This window comes from Narcine bancroftii, chromosome 12 (genome assembly GCF_036971445.1).
Source record: "Narcine bancroftii isolate sNarBan1 chromosome 12, sNarBan1.hap1, whole genome shotgun sequence".
NCBI lineage: Eukaryota > Metazoa > Chordata > Chondrichthyes > Torpediniformes > Narcinidae > Narcine > Narcine bancroftii.
In genome coordinates this window covers 28,023,903-28,044,275 of record NC_091480.1, presented here as the reverse complement: position 1 = coordinate 28,044,275, position 20,373 = coordinate 28,023,903, and the positions used below count along the sequence as shown (strand labels likewise).

The 20,373-nt window shown below is 42.2% G+C and overlaps 1 protein-coding gene and 1 long non-coding RNA gene across 3 annotated transcripts; one reads left to right on the top strand and one right to left on the bottom strand.

The window, feature by feature from the left end:
- Positions 1 to 214: 214 nt before the first annotated feature.
- LOC138746525 (actin, cytoplasmic 2) lies at positions 215 to 3,780 on the bottom strand. 2 transcript variants are annotated; one of them, XM_069904766.1, is made up of 6 exons: positions 3,674 to 3,780; positions 2,536 to 2,669; positions 2,217 to 2,456; positions 1,267 to 1,705; positions 981 to 1,162; positions 215 to 852 (listed from the first exon to the last, which is right to left on the bottom strand). In XM_069904766.1, exons 2-6 carry the CDS (start codon positions 2,656 to 2,658, stop codon positions 709 to 711), a joined length of 1,128 nt encoding a protein of 375 aa, XP_069760867.1. In that variant the 5' UTR covers positions 2,659 to 2,669; positions 3,674 to 3,780; the 3' UTR covers positions 215 to 708. The 2 variants fall into 2 exon arrangements, with proteins under 2 accessions (XP_069760867.1, XP_069760868.1); XM_069904767.1 differs by lacking the exon at positions 3,674 to 3,780 and adding an exon at positions 3,506 to 3,603.
- Positions 3,727 to 17,574, top strand: LOC138746527 (uncharacterized). Its single transcript, XR_011347006.1, has 3 exons — positions 3,727 to 3,991; positions 4,185 to 4,332; positions 17,444 to 17,574. It is a non-coding gene; the product is annotated as an uncharacterized lncRNA (long non-coding RNA).
- Positions 17,575 to 20,373: the final 2,799 nt, after the last annotated feature.

Below are 20,373 nucleotides of genomic sequence, written 5' to 3'. Positions count from 1 at the left end.
AGCACATCAACTATGAACCTGATTATACAACAGACCTTCTGTCTGGTTATTAAAATGCTTTCCAATCTTTATTGGTAGACAGGGGAAGATTACAATTGACATGGATGTCAATCTCTGCCAGTTCCCAACTGAAAATAAAGCATCAAGCTCCAGTTCAACCAGCATCAAACCAATTTGAAGTAAAATAGTCCAAAAAAAAACTCTGAAGTTCAAATTTTCCATTTAAACATGTGCACTTTATTTTATTAGTCAGTGTAGGTCCCACAAACTGGCATCATCAATTTGTAATGTTTTGTTGTGTGCCCAGGGGGATGTAAACCTCACTTGTTTGTATAAAGGTAAAGCTTTCGCATACCAAAATCAAAGAGGACCGAAATTTTAAGGCGGATGTACAAAACGGGACATTTTTTTTTAAAGATCGGTTACATAATTTACATATAAGCAATACTACACAAGGTTAAGTATTTGCTCCCACTTTTGGGCAGCCTTCACAGAGGCTTTATAACCTTAAGACAATGCAATCCTTTACATCAATATTTGGAATGCCTAATGTACAATTCAGTCCTTGAAACTCATTGCAGAACTTCTGGGATGCTTGTTGCCAAAAATATCACCAACACCTTCACTGTTCCAGTTTTTATTCCTGAGACAAGCACTAAAGCCATGCCAATTCATCTCGCGCAATCATTTGTGACAGTTACAGTCCACTTAGAAGCATTTACGGTGGACAATGGAAGGCCCAGACTCATCATATTCTTGTTTGCTGATCCACATCTGCTGGAAGGTAGACAGGGAAGCTAGGATGGAACCTCCAATCCAGACAGAATATTTGCGTTCAGGTGGAGCAATGATCTATAACAAAATAAAGTTCATTAGTACACAATGCAAATAGTTTAAAATGAACTTCAATGAGATGAATATTATCTGTCAATTTGTCCAATTCAACACAATTACAACATACAATCTAGAATCTAAATTACCTTGATTTTCATGGTGCTTGGAGCCAATGCAGTTATTTCCTTCTGCATTCGGTCTGCAATACCAGGGTACATAGTAGTACCACCAGACAGGACAGTGTTGGCATACAAGTCCTTCCTGATATCAACATCACACTTCATGATGGAGTTAAAAGTAGTTTCGTGTATACCACAAGATTCCATACCTGTTGGGACAGACATTTTAATGAACAAACTGCCAATATCTCATCCAAGTTAGCAAATACCAGGCCATTTCATTGGTAAACATCAGTAACAGTACATCACATACCCAAGAAAGATGGTTGAAAGAGTGCCTCTGGGCACCTAAATCGCTCATTGCCAATGGTTATCACCTGCCCATCAGGCAACTCATAGCTCTTCTCCAGAGAAGATGATGAAGCAGCAGTGGCCATTTCTTGCTCAAAGTCCAGCGCAACATAGCAGAGTTTCTCCTTGATGTCACGGACAATTTCTCTTTCAGCTGTGGTGGTGAAAGAGTAGCCTCTTTCTGTCAGAATCTTCATGAGGTAGTCTGTCAGATCACGACCAGCCAAATCTAGACGCAAAATAGCATGGGGCAGGGCATAACCTTCATAGATGGGCACAGTGTGGGTTACACCATCACCAGAGTCCATCACGATACCAGTGGTTCTACCAGAGGCATAAAGAGACAGCACAGCCTGGATGGCAACATACATTGCAGGGGTATTGAAGGTCTCAAACATGATCTGTAAAGAGACAAGCAAACATTCAGCATGGTCATTGACCAAGATTTCAAGTGAATGTCAAGAAATCAAAGAATTAGAATAATCAACATGCTAAAACCCCCAAGACCTGCAGTACATTGGAACCAGTCAAAAGTTAAGCATGCAATGGTTTGCAGCAGTTACTGTTCAAAAAAAATGCAATATCAGAATTTTGCTAGATCATATTCCAGCTACAGGGACTTCCAGCCAGTCTCCCTAATTGTAATCTTAAGACAAATCCATATCTACACAAAACCCTAAAGTCAACCTGCAATACCAATTAATAACCAACTTTAGATTAGAACAGCACACAAAACATGCACAAGTTAATGGAACTCAAACAGTGAGAAATCAAATGAAACCTTGTAATTTCCAGCAAAGAATTTCACCTTGGAAAGATTTCCTGTGAACAAGGATAGGAAAGAATGAAAAGAGTTTTCAGAAAGAAAAAAGCATGGACAAAAAGGTACCACAATATGGTCACTTTCAGTACCTGTGTCATCTTTTCTCTGTTGGCTTTGGGATTCAGGGGAGCTTCTGTAAGCAGAACTGGGTGTTCTTCAGGTGCAACTCTCAGTTCATTGTAAAAAGTATGATGCCAAATCTTCTCCATATCATCCCAATTAGTTACAATGCCATGCTCAATGGGGTACTTCAAAGTCAGGATACCTCTTTTGCTCTGGGCTTCATCACCAACATAGCTGTCTTTCTGCCCCATGCCAACCATGACACCCTGAAGAACAAAGGCACACTCTAGTATCGAGATATCAGAAAATACCAATTACAATCTACAGTGCCAGTCATTTCAATACCTGATGTCTTGGGCGGCCAACAATGGAAGGAAAGACAGCACGTGGGGCATCATCTCCTGCAAAGCCAGCCTTGCACATACCAGAGCCATTATCAACAACCAGTGCTGCAATTTCATCATCCATGGCTAGATCACCTGAAAAGTAAGAGCACAAAATCCAATTGCATCCAAAAACGTGCAAGATAAAGGTCAATCTCTCCGTACAAGTGAAAAGAGTCATCAATTCTACAAGTCTGCAATCATCCCTTGACCATGTCGTCTCCAGACGCCCCCCCCCGCCGGTCTCTGGAGACGTGTGGGCACCAACACCAGAGGGCGCTGGCACTGCACGCCCGGCGCCGAAGACAAAGGAACGCCGGCCCTATCATTAGAGGCAGCGCGTGGTCGTCCACGACCACCCCCCCCCCACCCCTCCTCACGAGCTGAACGCCGACGCCCTCGTGGCCCAAGGCTCCGCCGGGCGGAGCGAACGAACACCCCAGCCGCGCCAAGTTCGCAGCTCCCGGTCAATCCCGTCATTAACCGGAGTGGCGGCAGGCGGCGCATGCGCAGCCGGTGCAGGACAGCGATAGTAGCGGTTCCCGGCGCGCCGGACCACGAGGGGCGGGCCACCCCCGGGGGGAATGGGGAGGATGCCTCCACACGCCCCCCCCAAAAAACCTACCCCAGGTCGGAACTATTAACGTGGTTGCTTTCCACCTGCTCCCCGCCGATGGGAGACCTTCCCCGGTACCCCCCCCCCTCCTCGGGGGTGGGGGGGGCTGGATGCCTGGTGACACACCCAGATCGCTGGCACCCACCCACCCGCCGAACGCTTCCAGAAAGATCCATACCCTCGCCCGTCCTGTCCAACCCGCCCCCCCTATCATCCTCTCTTTTTCGCCCCCCCCCACAGAAAACCCGCAACCGGGAGGGGGGGGGTAATTCGCCGCTCCCCTCCCCAACGGAATGTTAACGGCAAAGGCGCCCACCTCGAGGATGCAAACGGTGCGAGTTTCTCCCCTCCGGTGAGGGGCGGCTTCACACAAATGGGATGGAGGGGGGGGATTTATTGTTGGGTGTGGGGAGGGCCCCCGCCTTCCTTCCTCTACCCCCGCCTTCCTTCCTCTACCCCCCCCCCTCACTGTTTGAACCCTTACCGTTGGTTTCCCTCTGCAGGTGCAAGCGTGGCCGCGCGCAATGAGCCTGTGCGGATCCAAGAGCCCTCGGTGCCTCGAGCCGGCGCGTCCGCGCCTCTTATACCCGCCTCGCGAGCCGGGCCCGCCCTCCCCCTTCGCTGACCATAAAAGGGAACGTTTGCGAAAGCGCCGCGCCCATTGGCTGAGCGTCAGGGGCCTTCCTCCTCCCTCCTCGCCATCATTGATTCTTCCCCCCCCACCCGCCCCCCCTTCTCCTCCCCCCCACACTCCCCAACCCCGCCAGTAACAAGGCCGACGATCATCATCATCTTCCCCAAGGTGATCATCCCCCCCCCCCCCCTCCCCCATGTCGGGTCTTTTGTTGCCATCGAACACAAAAGATGCGGGCAAGTAGGTGGGATCAGGAGGCACTCGAGTTTTGGGGGGGGAGGAGGGGGGGAACAAAGGGATGGGGAGAAAGGGCGTTGTGAAACAAGTACCAAATCCGATGCCCTTCTCCCACTAATGACAGATCATTTCGCTCGAGGAACCCAGCAATCGGACGGAGCTTGGGAGCTAACGGCCATGCAATAATAAGATGAGACTGTTCGCGTTTGCTTTAAGGGTGGATCAGTGTCGAGATTAATCTGCTGGCGAACTACCATGGTAACTCAGCAAAGGTAAAGATGCACCCCACTTCGTCAAGGTTCCCCTCTTCACAATTTCCCCCCTTCGTCAAGGTTCCCCTCTTCACAATTTCCCCCCTTCGTCAAGGTTCCCCTCTTCACAATTTCCCCCCTTCGTCAAGGTTCCCCTCTTCATAATTTCCCCCCTTCATAATTTCCCCCTTCATAATTTCCCCCCTTCATAATTTCCCCCCTTCATAATTTCCCCCCTTCATAATTTCCCCCCTTCATAATTTCCCCCCTTCAAAATTTCCCCCTTCATAACTTCCCCCCTTCATCAAGGTTCCCCTCTTCACAATTTCCCCCCTTCGTCAAGGTTTCCCTCTTCACAATTTCCCCCCTTCGTCAAGGTTTCCCTCTTCACAATTTCCCCCCTTCGTCAAGGTTCCCCTCTTCATAATTTCCCCCTTTCGTCAAGGTTCCCCTCTTCATAATTTCTCCCCTTCGTCAAGGTTCCCCTCTTCATAATTTCTCCCCTTCGTCAAGGTTCCCCTCTTCATAATTTCTCCCCTTCGTCAAGGTTCCCCTCTTCACAATTTCCCCCCTTCGTCAAGGTTCCCCTCTTCACAATTCCCCCTCTTCATCAAGGTTCCCCTCTTCATAATTTCCCCCCTTCATCAAGGTTCCCCCTTCATAATTTCCCCCCTTCATAATTTCCCCCCTTCATAATTTCCCCCCTTCATAATTTCCCCCCTTCATAATTTCCCCCCTTCATAATTTCCCCCCTTCATAATTTCCCCCTTCATAATTTCCCCCTTCATAATTTCCCCCTTCATAATTTCCCCCTTCATAATTTCCCCCCTTCATAATTTCCCCCCTTCATAATTTCCCCCCTTCATAATTTCCCCCTTCATAATTTCCCCCTTCATAATTTCCCCCTTCATAATTTCCCCCTTCATAATTTCCCCCTTCATAATTTTCCCCCTTCATAATTTTCCCCCTTCATAATTTTCCCCCTTCATAATTTCCCCCTTCATAATTTCCCCCTTCATAATTTCCCCCCTTCATAATTTCCCCCCTTCATAATTTCCCCCCTTCATAATTTCCCCCCTTCATAATTTCCCCCCTTCATAATTTCCCCCCTTCATAATTTCCCCCCTTCATAATTTCCCCCCTTCATAATTTCCCCCCTTCATAATTTCCCCCCTTCATAATTTCCCCCCTTCATAATTTCCCCCTTCATAATTTCCCCCCTTCATAATTTCCCCCCTTCATAATTTCCCCCCTTCATAATTTCCCCCCTTCATAATTTCCCCCCTTCATAATTTCCCCCCTTCATAATTTCCCCCTTCATAATTTCCCCCTTCATAATTTTCCCCCTTCATAATTTCCCCCCTTCGTCAAGGTTCCCCTCTTCATAATTTCCCCTCTTCATAATTTCCCCTCTTCATAATTTCCCCTCTTCATAATTTCCCCTCTTCATAATTTCCCCTCTTCATAATTTCCCCTCTTCATAATTTCCCCTCTTCATAATTTCCCCTCTTCATAATTTCCCCTCTTCATAATTTCCCCTCTTCAAAATTTCCCCCTTCATAATTTCCCCCCTTCGTCAAGATTCCCCTCTTCACAATTTCCCCCCTTCGTCAAGGTTCCCCTCTTCACAATTTCCCCCCTTCGTCAAGGTTCCCCTCTTCACAATTTCCCCCCTTCGTCAAGGTTCCCCTCTTAACAATTTCCCCCCTTCGTCAAGGTTCCCCTCTTCATAATTTCCCCCCTTCATAATTTCCCCCTTCATAATTTCCCCCTTCATAATTTCCCCCCTTCATAATTTCCCCCCTTCATAATTTCCCCCCTTCATAATTTCCCCTCTTCAAAATTTCCCCCTTCATAACTTCCCCCCTTCATCAAGGTTCCCCTCTTCACAATTTCCCCCCTTCGTCAAGGTTTCCCTCTTCACAATTTCCCCCCTTCGTCAAGGTTTCCCTCTTCACAATTTCCCCCCTTCGTCAAGGTTCCCCTCTTCATAATTTCCCCCCTTCGTCAAGGTTCCCCTCTTCATAATTTCTCCCCTTCGTCAAGGTTCCCCTCTTCATAATTTCTCCCCTTCGTCAAGGTTCCCCTCTTCATAATTTCTCCCCTTCGTCAAGGTTCCCCTCTTCACAATTTCCCCCCTTCGTCAAGGTTCCCCTCTTCACAATTCCCCCCCTTCATCAAGGTTCCCCTCTTCATAATTTCCCCCCTTCATCAAGGTTCCCCCTTCATAATTTCCCCCCTTCATAATTTCCCCCCTTCATAATTTCCCCCCTTCATAATTTCCCCCCTTCATAATTTCCCCCTTCATAATTTCCCCCTTCATAATTTCCCCCTTCATAATTTCCCCCCTTCATAATTTCCCCCCTTCATAATTTCCCCCCTTCATAATTTCCCCCCTTCATAATTTCCCCCCTTCATAATTTCCCCCCTTCATAATTTCCCCCCTTCATAATTTCCCCCCTTCATAATTTCCCCCTTCATAATTTCCCCCTTCATAATTTCCCCCTTCATAATTTCCCCCTTCATAATTTTCCCCCTTCATAATTTTCCCCCTTCATAATTTTCCCCTTCATAATTTCCCCCTTCATAATTTCCCCCCTTCATAATTTCCCCCCTTCATAATTTCCCCCCTTCATAATTTCCCCCCTTCATAATTTCCCCCTTCATAATTTCCCCCCTTCATAATTTCCCCCCTTCATAATTTCCCCCCTTCATAATTTCCCCCCTTCATAATTTCCCCCCTTCATAATTTCCCCCCTTCATAATTTCCCCCCTTCGTCAAGGTTCCCCTCTTCACAATTTCCCCCCTTCGTCAAGGTTCCCCTCTTCACAATTTCCCCCCTTCGTCAAGGTTCCCCTCTTCACAATTTCCCCCCTTCGTCAAGGTTCCCCTCTTCACAATTTCCCCCCTTCGTCAAGGTTCCCCTCTTCACAATTTCCCCCCTTCGTCAAGGTTCCCCTCTTCACAATTTCCCCCCTTCGTCAAGGTTCCCCTCTTCACAATTTCCCCCCTTCGTCAAGGTTCCCCTCTTCACAATTTCCCCCCTTCGTCAAGGTTCCCCTCTTCACAATTTCCCCCCTTCATCAAGGTTCCCCTATTCATAATTTTCATGAAACACTTTGGAGAGTTTTTTTTTTTTGCAAATCAGAGTAGTGAAAAATCGATACCACAGCACCTACTGCTCAAGTAATACCTAAGTGTGATGGATGATGAAATACTCGACAAAAATACCTTAAATTTAAGTTTGCTGGGTACCTCTCTGGTCAACAAAAAGCCCTCAAAGCACGATCAAAAGGTTCTTTTCAAGTTTAAGCCTTTACATCACTACACTGGGCACGTTATTTTAATAACAGAGATAAATGGTATCGCCGATATTTATTTAGATTAAAATAATATTCTTCTGGGACAACAGCAGGATTATTTAACCACTTGTAAGTGAGTATTTTTTAAACAATTAGTACAAACTAGTATCTGCAAAACCAATCTAAACTCGACAGTGACTTGGATTCCATCTATAATCCTAGAAAAGTCTGTTGAATTCTGTTAAATTCAAAGATGGCCCAGCTTCACTCCCAACATGAATCAAAGTCTTGTGTTTTTGAGCAAGGGAGTGTGTGGAAAAACAGTCACCTGTTCATTATAAAGTGGCTTTCTTGTCATCGGTATATGCGCAGGTATTTTTCTGGTGAACTTCTATATGGATCAGTATTTATCCTATAGTAACATATTGATATTTTGATGAGAACTTAAAATAACAACAGGATGCGAGAAAAACTTGGAAGTTCAGTTGGCATCTGTGCAGAGACTAACAGTTCACGTTTCATGTTGATGATGACAGGCCATTTAGCCCATTGCTGGCTCCCAGGGAAGCAATCCCATCAGTTCCATGCCCCCCTTATTATTTGCAGCTCTACTTTTGATTCTTTTTTCTATAAGTTCCACAAATGGGTAATTTACAAACAGATGTCTTTGAGATGTGAGAGGAAACCAAAACACCCAAAGGAAATCCACATAGCCACAGAGAGAGCTTACATAGATAATACCTATGATCAGGATTGAACAACTGATTCTAGAGGTATGAGCCAGGAGCACCGTGCCAATCCTAAGAAAGTGAACTGTGAGTGGACATAATTGTCAAGTAGGTTAAGAGTGTGGCCAAAAACAGCAGATGGAGTATAATGCAGGGAAATGTGAGAAAAATAAAATGATCCCAAAGGGATCTGGGTTAAAGGTATACAAAATGTAGAAAATTACTCAATTTTAATTATGTTTAAAACAGTATTATTTATTGCCCACATGCTATGTTTTAAAAGTCCCATACACATGACAATCTTCAATTGAAAACATTAGAACATTACTGCACAGTTCAGGTCCTTCAGCCCACAATGTTGTGCTAGTAAACATAATCTCAACAATCTAAGCCTTTCCTACCTCACACCCATGCCCTCTATTTTTCTTGCAATCATGTTTCCGTCTAAGAGCTTTTTAAATATTCCCATTGTAGCAGCCTCCACTAGCATCCCTGGCAATGTATTCCAGGCACCCAATACTCTGTGGGGAAAAAAAAAAAGTACCTGACATCTCCCTTCTAAACAGAAATCCTCTGATATTTGCCTCTATCACCCCAGGGAAAATGTGTTAGCTCTCCATCTTATCTGTGCCTCCATAATCTTTTAGATCTCTTATCAAGTAATTTCTCGTTCTCCTTCACTCCAAAAACCTTTCCTTATAAGACATAAAACCATGGTCTAACCAGAATTTTATAGAGTTGCAATATTACCTCACAGCTCAAACTCAATCCTTGACTAATAAATGCTAGAACAGTGTTGTCCAGTATCCCTGTGCAATGCCATCTTGTATAATTTCCAGCCTCTACTAATTTATTGCAAGATCTTGCAACTTCTTATTCTTAGCCCAGCAGCTGCATCTATGATAGACAGCCTTTAATGGGATATGCCACAATAAGCAGCATTCTTGAACCTACAGGGATATGTTACTGGTTAAAGAGTGATAGGTAGGTCAACAATGGAGGGAGGAAAGGTTTGCAAGACTGTTCTTAGGGGCACAGAAGAACCTTGACAAGCTGGTCAAAACACTACAAACAAAGGGGCCACAGAGACTCACCAGGCCCTCAGACATTAGTCTGCTCAAACAAGTAACTTAAGTGACCTCTCTAAGACAGAAATAAGATGCATTCTTTGAGATGTTGCAGAGATCAATAACAGTGGTCTGGAATGGTGGTTTGGGAGCTGAGAGTAGCAAAGCATTGAACTGTACAAGAAAAGCATTTCAAGTGCAAATGTGAGGTGGTGTTTGAGATTTAGGAGGCATCAGATCTCAGTGTGGGCAAAATCATTTAGTATGAAGTTTGGTCCTTTTAAGTAGCATGGTTTTGGTGAAACCATGATTAAGCACTATGTTTGGTGAAAGATCTTGTAAACAAGAACTGTAATTTTCAGAAATCCCTCCAGTGCTTCATGTCATATTTCCCACCAATCTCTCAGTTCCTGGTGAGAATTTGAACTCTTGATTTTCAATCAGGATTCAAATTCGTACCAAAACTTTTCCCTGTGGAACTCCCCAAATGAAGTCAACAGCAGTACAATGGTAAAAGTTTGTCTCTGTCCTCACTTACAACTTCTCTTGTCTTAACAATGAAAGCCATTCATGTAATTGGGACACAATGCTGGGAACTTCTGCATCAATGTCCTGAGGTTGGGATGCTTGATGTTCAACAACCAGAGGGTTTCCCCATTGATGTACATTGACCCCAGTTTTACCAGGCCTCCATATTGTCACACCTAATCAGTTTCTGCCCTGATGGCAGTGATGGCTACACTGACCTCACCTTTGAAATTCAGCTCTGTGGTCCTTTTTTGGACTGAATTATGGTCGAGTGACCTGGGCTTAAATCCAGTGCTGTCTTTAAGGAATTTGTGTTTTTTCCATGCCCACATGGGCTTCCTCTGGGTGCTCCTGTTGCCTCCCACATTTCAATGACATGCAGGGTTATAAGTTTAATTGGACACATGGGTACAAATAGGTAGTGCGAGCTCATTGGCTGTATCTCTAAATTAAATTAAATCCTTGCAGAACCTGAACTCAGCATTGACGAGTGAATAATTGGTAGTAAGTTCTTCACAATACATAGTCAGTGATATTTCATCACCTTGTTGATGATTGAGAATAGATTGATTGGATAGTAATTAACTGGATTGCATATGTGTGGTTTTTGTGAACACAACACATTGGATGCCACAGTTGTAATGGCCAAGAGCTTGGACAGAGTTCTGGAAGGCAAACTAGGATGTTGTCTGGGCATTCAGCTATTTCTATTGCTTGAAGTGAATTGAATTGAATTGGCTGAACATTGGCTTCTGTGATGGTGAGGGTTGAAAGAGGCAGTTGCAATGGATTATTGATTTGACACTTATAGATGAAAATGCTTCTGTCTTTTCATTGGTCAAGTGCTGGGCCCTGCTATCATTGATGTTTTTGGAGTCTCCTTTACTCAAAAGGTCTTTAACTGTCCACTCCCATTGATGACCAGATATCGCAGGGCCATGGAGCTCTGATTAAATTTGTTGTTTGTGGATCAATTTGGCTCTGTCTTGCATGCCATATTTGTTGTTGAGCATGCATGTTGGCCTATGTTTGTTCCAGTTACACTGGGTTAGCATCTCACTGTTACCTATGTTTGATGCTGCTCCCAGCATGCTCTTCTGCATATATTATTGAAAGCAGATTGGTCCTTGGCTTGAGAGTAATGGTTAAAAATACAAATAGTGTTTACAAATTATGGTTGCATATGATTTTGCAGTTGATTATAAAACATTTCATAGATGCCTAGCTAACTACTGGGTCAGGGTGCATAGTCAGTATCGATCAAAAAGTAGCTGCTTCTTCTTTGTTTTACCTCCTGTTAAAAGACCTAATGGGGTTTAAATTTAAAGTAAGGTTAAACAAAATGTCTGAAGATGTTCGAGAAATGGAACAGTACACACAAGTTCCAGAGGAACTCAGCATCCATTGAAAGTAATAGGCAGTTGATGTTTTTTTTTATTTTTCACACCATAAATCACATTAGCCATGATATACACTATTTCTTTTTCACACATATACAGTGACTTTTTCTCCCCCCCCCTTTCCTCCCAAACCACCCCCCCACCCCCCCCCTCTCATCCATTTTAGGTATACAATCTAGGTTGCATTAAGCCAGTCAGACAATGTTGTCATTCAACAAAATTACACCAGAAATTCTACTGAGTCCATTCTTTTCTTTCCTTCTCCTTCCATCAACTTAGGTAATGTTTGTCCCCGGTAGGTTTTCGCTATTGTATTTAATGTAAGACTCCTATACTTGTTCGAATATTTCAATATTATTTCTTAACCTATATGTTATTTTTTCTAATGGAATACATTTATTCATTTAAATTTAGTAGTTTCTTCCTTTTAATTTGGTTATGTATTCCATTAATATTTAAAGACATATAGTTCAGCGTAGCCCTTTTATATTTTGTTTATCTTCTCTCTCCGTTTTTCCATCATTACCTTTCCTCCTTTTCCATTTCTGTTTTCTTATTTTCAACTCTTTATAAGACAACATTCCTACAGCATCCAACATTTTCCTTATTCTCCTATTTCTATCTTATTTATCCCCAATCTCCCCTTCCCCTCCTGAGTTGTCCTTTATCCCTTGTCGGACAACCACATCTCCCCTCTCCATTTGGATTTGCGAATCCACTCGCAAGCGTCAACTGATTTTGCAGTGACTGCTATTTCCCCCCACCCCGCCTCCCCCAGAAAAGATTTCACTTTTCATATGTCACAAAGGTCACTCTTTTAATTCCCTCCTTATTCTCTCTATTCTATTACCTTCCCTTATTAATTCTTGTCTATACTATCTATATTTTCCTCTAAGTACAGATAGATTCATGTATGCTCATTGTCTCTATTCACTCTTATACCTCTTTACCCGCATACATATCAATCGTGATCATTTTTACTCTCATTACCCGTCTTCATCCCTCAGTCTATTTTTGTCTTTACCCACATACATATCAATCGTGATCATTTTAACTCTCATTACCCGTCTTCCTCCCTCAGTCTATTTTTGTAATTGTTCTGCAAATTTTCGTGCTTCTTCTGGATCCGAGAATAGTCTGTTTTGTTGTCCTGGAATAAATATTTTCAATACCGCTGGATGCTTTAGTATAAATTTATACCCTTTCTTCCATAAAATCGCCTTTGCTGTATTGAACTCTTTTCTCTTCTTTAGGAGTTCAAAACTTATATCTGGATAAATGAAGATTTTTTGCCCTTTATACTCCAGTGGTTTGTTGCCCTCTCTTACTTTTTCCATTGTCTTCTCCAGTACCTTTTCTCTTGTAGTATATCTTAGGAATTTTCCTACAATAGATCTTGGATTTTGTTGTGGTTGTGGTTTAGAGGCCAATACTCTATGTGCCCTTTCTATTTCCATTTCTTGCTGTAGTTCTGGACATCCTAGGGTCTTAGGGATCCACTCTTTTATAAACTCCCTCATATTCTTGCCTTCTTCATCTTCCTTAAGGCCCACTATCTTTATGTTATTTCTTCTGTTTATGGTTTTCCATTGTATCTATTTTTTGAGCTAGTAGTTCTTGTGTCTCTTTAGTTTTTTTATTAGATTTCTCCAATTTCTTTTTTAAGTCTTCTACCTCCATTTCTGCTGCTACTGCCCGCTCTTCCATCTTGTCCATTTTTTTTCCCATTTCTGTTAAGGTCATCTCCATTTTATTTATTTTCTCTTCTGTGTTGTTTATTCTTTTTCTTAAATCCTTAAATTCCTGTGTTTGCCATTCTTTAAATGACTCCATGTATCCTTTAATAAGAGCAAGTATATCCTTTACCTTGCCTTTCTTTTCTTCTTCTATTTCCCTGTACTCTTCCTCTTCCTCTTCTTCTTCCTCTGGGTTGGCCATCTGTTGTTTCTTTGGTGCCCTTTCCTCCTCTTCTTTCTTGTTTCTATTGTCTTCTGTGTTCTCTTCTTGCTGCAGGTGTTCTGTAGCTGTCGTTGCCGGCTGTGGAGATCGACTCCCCAGCTGGTCCCCCCTCCCGTCGGTGTGTTTTTTTTCATGCGCGGTTGCGCACTTTTACTCGGCTCAGCGAGCCATTTTTGTAGTCCATTATTTACCGACCTGAGGGAGCGGGTTTCTCTCTCCGCAGCGGGCCTCTTCGGACAGGTAAGGCCTTCACCTTTTTCCTCCTTTGTCTTCTCTTCCTCTCTTCTTACCGTTGCTTTCGATTTTTCTTTTTTTGTCGCCATCTTCTTTCCACCTTTATACTCACTTTTCTGTAACTTTTATTTCTGTGCCTTTGTGTTTTCTTTTGTTTTTCCCGACTTTTCTGGAGAGGGCTGGAGTTCACCGTCCGGCCACTACTCCATCACGTGACTCCTCCCCGGCAGTTGATGTTTCAGGTTAAATTAACTGGTCTGCAGTTATTGGGTTGACTCCTACACACTTTTTTGAACATTTGAAATCTCCATAATAGCATCACATAACCTCTAGAAGCCTGGCAAATTACAGCCAGGGCTTCTGCCATTTCCTCCCATGCTACTCACTGTGATCTTTGATACATTCAATCGGGACCATGTACTTCCTCTACTTCAAGGAGAGCTAGCCTATTTAAAATCTCCTCATTATCAAGTTTTATCTCATCCAGAATCTCGGGTTCACTATTATTAATTCTAAACTGATCCTTGATCATTCAAGGATCTCTCCAGTACTCTACTATTCTTCTTAATCATTGCTGCCACTTCCCTTCTTTTTCCACCTTTCTCATTTTTTCCTGAATACTCTATATCAAGGAATACTTACAATTCATTCTTGCCTTTCATTCAGCCTGTTATTGCCATAACATTGTGATCCTACCTGGCAACTCTATAGTCTCACTCAGTATGATTTTGAGGTTTGAAACATTTTTACGTAAGTCATCTTGAACCTTCTCTTACCCTCTTTATAATATAAAATGCTAGCTACCTTTTCTAATTCTTTCTGCACCTAATTCTCCCCTTCAGTGCTACCTTCTTCCTCATTGTTGACCATGTCTCCTTGATTTGGTATCATCTGCAAATTTACAAATTAGGTTTTTGATCTCGCAATCTAAATCTTCAATGTAAGTTGAGAATTACCATCTACTATGAGATGGTGTCCATCATTTTCAGAACTAGGGGGAACTGCAGCAGTACCGTCAGAGAGTTCTCCATGTGCAGGAGAAGTTGGACCTCTAGGAAAAATGATTTCTCACAGAATACTTTACTCATTCAATAGAGTCAAGAGTAATCTGTGAAGCAGTGCCTGAGGACACAAATTATTTCTGACCTCAGAATCAGAATTTATTGCCATGAAAAAGTCCCAAATTTTGGTGTTTTCCCACAGCATCACCATGCAAACATTCATATTATGAACCATCTTACAATAATAACATATAAATTTAAAAAATTAAATAAAAAATAGTAGTGAAGGAAAAGTAAGGCAGTGGCTATGGTTCATTGATCATTAAGGAATCTGATGGCAGCGGAGAAGAAGCTGTCGCTGTGCCAATGAGGGCTCTTAAAGACACAAGGGCTCCTGTACCTCCTTCCTGATAGTAGCAGAGGGCATGGCCTGGGTGGTGGGGATCTTTGAGGATAGAGGCTGTTTTTTTAAGACACCGCCTCATGTAGATGTCTTCGACAGAGTGAAGTCTGGTGGCTGTGATATTGCAAGCCGAATTAACAACCCTCTGGAGTTTTTTGTTGTCCTAAGCGTTGGCATCTCCATACCAGGTCGTGATGCCACCAGCCAGAATGCTTTCCTCTGTGCATCTGTAGACGTTTTGGAGAGTCTTCGGTGTCATACCAAATCTCCTGAAGCACCTCACAAAGTATAGCCACTGGGCGGGCCTTCTTTGAGTTTGCATCAACATGAAGGCTCCAGGACAGATCATCAGAGATGCTGACACCCAGGAATTTGAAGTTCTGAATCCTTTCCACTACAGAGCCCTCGATGAGGACTGGTCATGTTCCCCTGGCTCCCTCCTGACGTCTACAATCATCTTGTTTTTGCTAATGTTGAGTGCATGGATGTTGACACCATTCAATGAACTGATCTATCTCCCTCCTGTTCACTTCTTCATTGCTGTTTGTGATTCTGCCGACAACTATGGTGTCAGCGGCAAACATGTAGATAGCATTGGAATTGTGCCTGGCCACACAGTCGTGGGTGTATAATGAGTAGAGCAGTGGGTTGAGCATGCATCAAAGTTGCATAGAAGGTGTCAGTTCATCAGATAATGAAGCATCACAACCATCTATGGTGTTTGCCCTCGCTTTGTAGGCTGTATTGTCCTGCACTCCCTGCCATAGCTGGCATGTTTCTGTGTCTAGCTTCCTCTGGAATTGCCACTTTGCCTCAGAGATGGGCTTCCGCAGATTGTACCTGGTGGTCTTGTAGAGATCTTGATCCCTGGCCTTAAATGCCCTTGTTCTCACCCGCAGAAGGTTGTGAATCCGCTGATTCATCCAAGGCTTCTGGTTGGGGAATACCCTGTATGTGCGCATGGACACACACTCATCCACACAAGTCTTGATGAAGTCAGTGATACCTGTTGCACATTCATTCAAGACTATGGATGAGCTCTTGAAAATGTTCCAGCCACCAATTTAAAGCAGTCCTACAGATGTTCCTTCACCTCGAGCATACTTTCGTCGACGTCTCTATTGGTGTTGTCCTCAGTCTCTGCTTGTAAGCCAGGAGTTGAAGTATAGCCAGGTGATCAGACTTGCCAAAGTGCGGTTGTGGCATGGCTTGGTAGGCATTCTTCATATGGTGTAGCAGTGGTGTGTGTTGGCTCCTCTGGTCTCACATATGACGTGTTGATGGTAGTTTGTCAGAGACTCTTTCAGGTTGGCCTGATTGAAGTCCCCTACGATGATTGGGAAGGCATCAGGATGTGCTCTCCTATGGCTCTTAATCTTAGTGCTCAATCCCTCCAGTGCCAGCCTAAAATTAGCCTGGAGTGGAATATACACTGTGACCAGGATGATGGGTGTGCATTCCCTTGGCAGGTAGAATGGGCAGCACTTGATCGCCCGATGTTCCAGGTTAGGGGGAACAGGACTGGGACGTGACCATCACGTCTGTGCACCATGATGAATTACAAGAGGAGACTAATTCCGGAGAAGCAACACTTCTCTTTTAAGCCTTCATCCCTCAATATCTCATATGTTTGCTTTGGATTTTTAACTTATTGTCATCACCACCTGCATAATCTCCATGTGGACCACTATGTTTACATTTCATCATGTTTTGGGCAGATTTTTCTAACAGAGAGGCAAGGAGAGTTTTAAATGCCAAGTAGAGGTAGGTTTATGTGTGAATCTTCTACATAGTTTGGAAATTTTAAAAAAAAAAGGTCAATGACAAGTATAATTTGAAGAAGTGATATTAAGCAGAGGAATGTAGAGAAAAAGAAAATGCAAGAGGTAGCATAAAGATGTAGATGTGAGATGTATGTTACAAGCTGATAATTGCTTAAGTGATATTGGTGAAACATAAAGAAAGGAGGAATTATTACTACTGGTGTTGTAAGGTAATGGAGCCTCTTGATATTCTGGATCCTGTTTCTTCTGCCATCTCAAATAATCAGCTGCTCCCAGGTGCTGATTTTATTGGAGGCTGTAAGTCCATTTTGTATTCGATGTGGTATCTGTACCACCTCAATATTGTAATGAATAATGTGAAAAGCACATGGCTGGTAAGAAAAAAACAATTACTAAAACTGGAGAGAGAGAGATGGAGAAAGGAGAGGAAATTAATTTATTTATTTGTACTGTATATCTAAATTTTATATTATAGGAGCTTATTCATATGTTGGCAGGAGGGTATAAGTTGGGCATTCATATCTCAATGAAGACCTGCACACACATTTAAAGAAATGGTTAACATCTTTCTGTGTTCAGGAAAAGCAGTTATTTCTCTTCAGAAAGGCTTCTGAAAACGTGGCAACTCCAACTTATCTTTCCAGCCAAGTTCATGATCTGATATAAGAAAAAATGGAGAGAGAAACACCCTTTAATAGCTTTCATTTTCCTCTCAACTGCAATAGATATTCTACAACATTGTGTGCCTCTGAGCAGAACACGCAAGAGTAGCAAGCAGATGGCAACATCACCGCCTGCAGGATCCAATGTATGTCACATTCTATTCCTTCATTAAAACTGGTTCTAAACCCTGGAATTCTCAGCATCAATCCAAACATATCAAAGGTAGAATTGCATTAGTTCAAGAAGATGGCTTACCACCATCTTCTCAAGGCCAATCAGGGTGGGATAATGAATGCTAGTCTTGCCAACAATGCTGAATCCTGAATAGAAAAAGAATTCCAGTTAATTGATCTTGCAACTATAAGGTGCAACACAATTGCCAGTGAATTCCATAAAATACAATAAGAAATCTGCAACAATATTTTACAACTATTGTAACATCCATCCCTTATTCGATTCAACCTTCAACTTTGGACAAATTTCATTCACAATCACCCCCCCCCCCCCCTCCATTGTAGGGTGAGACCGCATTGCCTGGTTGCATGTTCCATTCTTATCTATTCAGTCATAGCTATTGGAATCCTACACAGTTACCTCTGGTGCTTCTCAATGATCTATGCTTGGTCCCTTCTTATGACTATAATACTTTTTGAGAATATTGCCTGGAAATAAAAGTTTAGTTTGCCCATGAATTCTGACAATGCCATGCTCTTCCTTACCTTGATCACTCATGATTATTGCACTGTCTCTAAGTTATTACATTGCATGACCAAAGTATATTTTGTTTGGAGAAATTACCATCAAGGGGAAGCTCTTCCCCTATATCACAGACTCTGCCCCCTAGCTACAGAGACCATCACTGTGCTTGGTATATTTTACAAATCAACTTGTTTGCAGTCAGAATTCAAAGATAATCCTAAGAAAATCACTCCAACTCTTCTTATCAAAAGTAAAGCAAACACAACATTTTAGAGTGAACAATATGTACAGAGCCACAAAGTACACTTCTGGAAAAAGCTCTTGATATTTTGGGTGAGTCTGGCCAGCTAACTGCAAAGCCATTTAAAAACTGATTTTGGTGGTTAAATAAATGTGCTAATTCTAAACCTTTAGTTGCTGGTCATCCCTTATTAAGAAATTAATTACTTTCCTGCTCATGGTCACTCTGACATGGCAACCTCAGCAGAATGAAAAACAAGAATTGATGTTTCTACTTGGAGAATTTAAACTATGTTGCTTGACAGAAGGAAAAAAAACAGGAAAGGAGAGATTATCCACTGAGCATTCATGATAGCCAGAGAAAAATGATGAGATTTTTTCCCACCCCCAATCCTAATCCCTCCCATGTGACCTCCCTGGGTGAGGCCATAAACCAAAGCAAAACCAAGTGCCAAGAAAAATAATAATCTGAAAATTTCCCTTGTCCATTTAAAACCAGTTGAGGAGATCACATGCACAACGTGATATCTGTTAATTTTGATAGCGTTCCACAAAGAACACTAGCAGAACTGTGTTCCACAATGTTTGTCCTGGATTTGAATATTGGTTTCCAGTGCACAGATATGTAGCCACAGTAACAGAAATAGCAGGAACATTTGAACGTACTCTAGATACGTACACCAGTCATTAGAGAGAGATGGATGTGCAATGAGAGTGTTGTATGCATCTTTAACACAAACATTCTGGTACTTAAAATATAAAATCAACAAAATTCAACTGTCTCTCTTAAAATAATTCAAAAATGGTTTAATAAGAGGGGAAAAGGGGAGAAAATGACACTGTATATTCAAGAGGGAAATGTTTGTGTGTATTTTGGTCAGTATGGTTCATAGTATGAAAAATAAAAATAAAAATTTTTTAAATGGTTTAATATTGCTCAGGAGTTTAAACTAATTACCTTCAAGCCTTAAAATGGATAGGGATAAATACAGGATATGAAGCAGAGATGCACATGAAAATCTTTTTTTATATGGACTTTTCTTCAGTTGTTTGTTTTAAACGAGGCAGTGGTGTCTTGTACATTGGTTGATCAATATCATCAAAGAACCAGAAGTTCTTTGAAGCGGAAACTCACATCCTGAAGTAATGAAAAGTTCAGCTCAGTCCAGGGTACAATATCCTCTCATGACTGAAGGGAAAGGTCAGAACGTTAACCCTCTTGGTAAATGAAACATTAATGTGTTGTTGCGCTTTTCATTTATAATATGCATTTTCAATTACAGCTTGATAAAAATGTGACTTTTAAAGTATCAGACATATTATTAGAATTAGCCTATTGCGCTATTTAAATATTAATACAAATTGTTCAATGGAAAGTCCATTGAGCAATAAACATTATTGAAAATAAATATAAATAGTAACGGGAAAGTCCCTTTTTTAATTAATCTATTTAAATTACTTTCCCCCTCAATTGTTTTATCATTTGAAATAAACTTTTGATTTTCTACAATTTTTTATTTATAATGCTCACCATAATATTTGGGACAGGCACTTTTTTTTCCTTTATATGCTCCATATGGCACAGTTTTAAATTTGTAATCAAACCATTCATATATGATTTAAGTGCACATTCCAGATTTTATTCAGGGTAATTTGTACACATTTATGTCAACATGCTGCACAGAGGGCACCCAGTGCAGAAGCAGCCAAACGCAGAGCTAGAGACATAAATTTTTGGCCAGGGATGACTGAGAACATAGACCTGGAGGTACAAGCTTGCTTGGTGTGCAATAGCACTAGACTGCACCAACAGAAAGAGCTGCTGCAGCTTTACACAGTGCCAGACCACCCCTGGTCAACCGTGGCAACACATCTTCGAATGGCACAGTCAACAGTATTTGGTGTCTTGTCGATTCATACGCTGGATGGTTTGAGATACACCTTTTACCCAACTTCCTCGTCAGCAGTCATTATCAAGTTAAAAAGACACTTTTCAGTGCATACTCTGCCATCAGACAATGGCACCCAGTTCACCAGTGAGAAATTCAGACAC

Excerpts from the sequence above, each read along its gene's own strand:
- LOC138746525 (XM_069904766.1), bottom strand. The coding sequence starts at position 2,658 with ATGGATGATGAAATTGCAGCACTGGTTGTTGATAATGGCTCTGGTATG. Across the intron at positions 1,706-2,216 it reads ACAGAGAAAAGATGACACAG|ATCATGTTTGAGACCTTCAA; the intron begins GTACTGAAAGTG and ends GTCTCTTTACAG. Across the intron at positions 853-980 it reads CAAGCACCATGAAAATCAAG|ATCATTGCTCCACCTGAACG; the intron begins GTAATTTAGATT and ends ATTTTGTTATAG.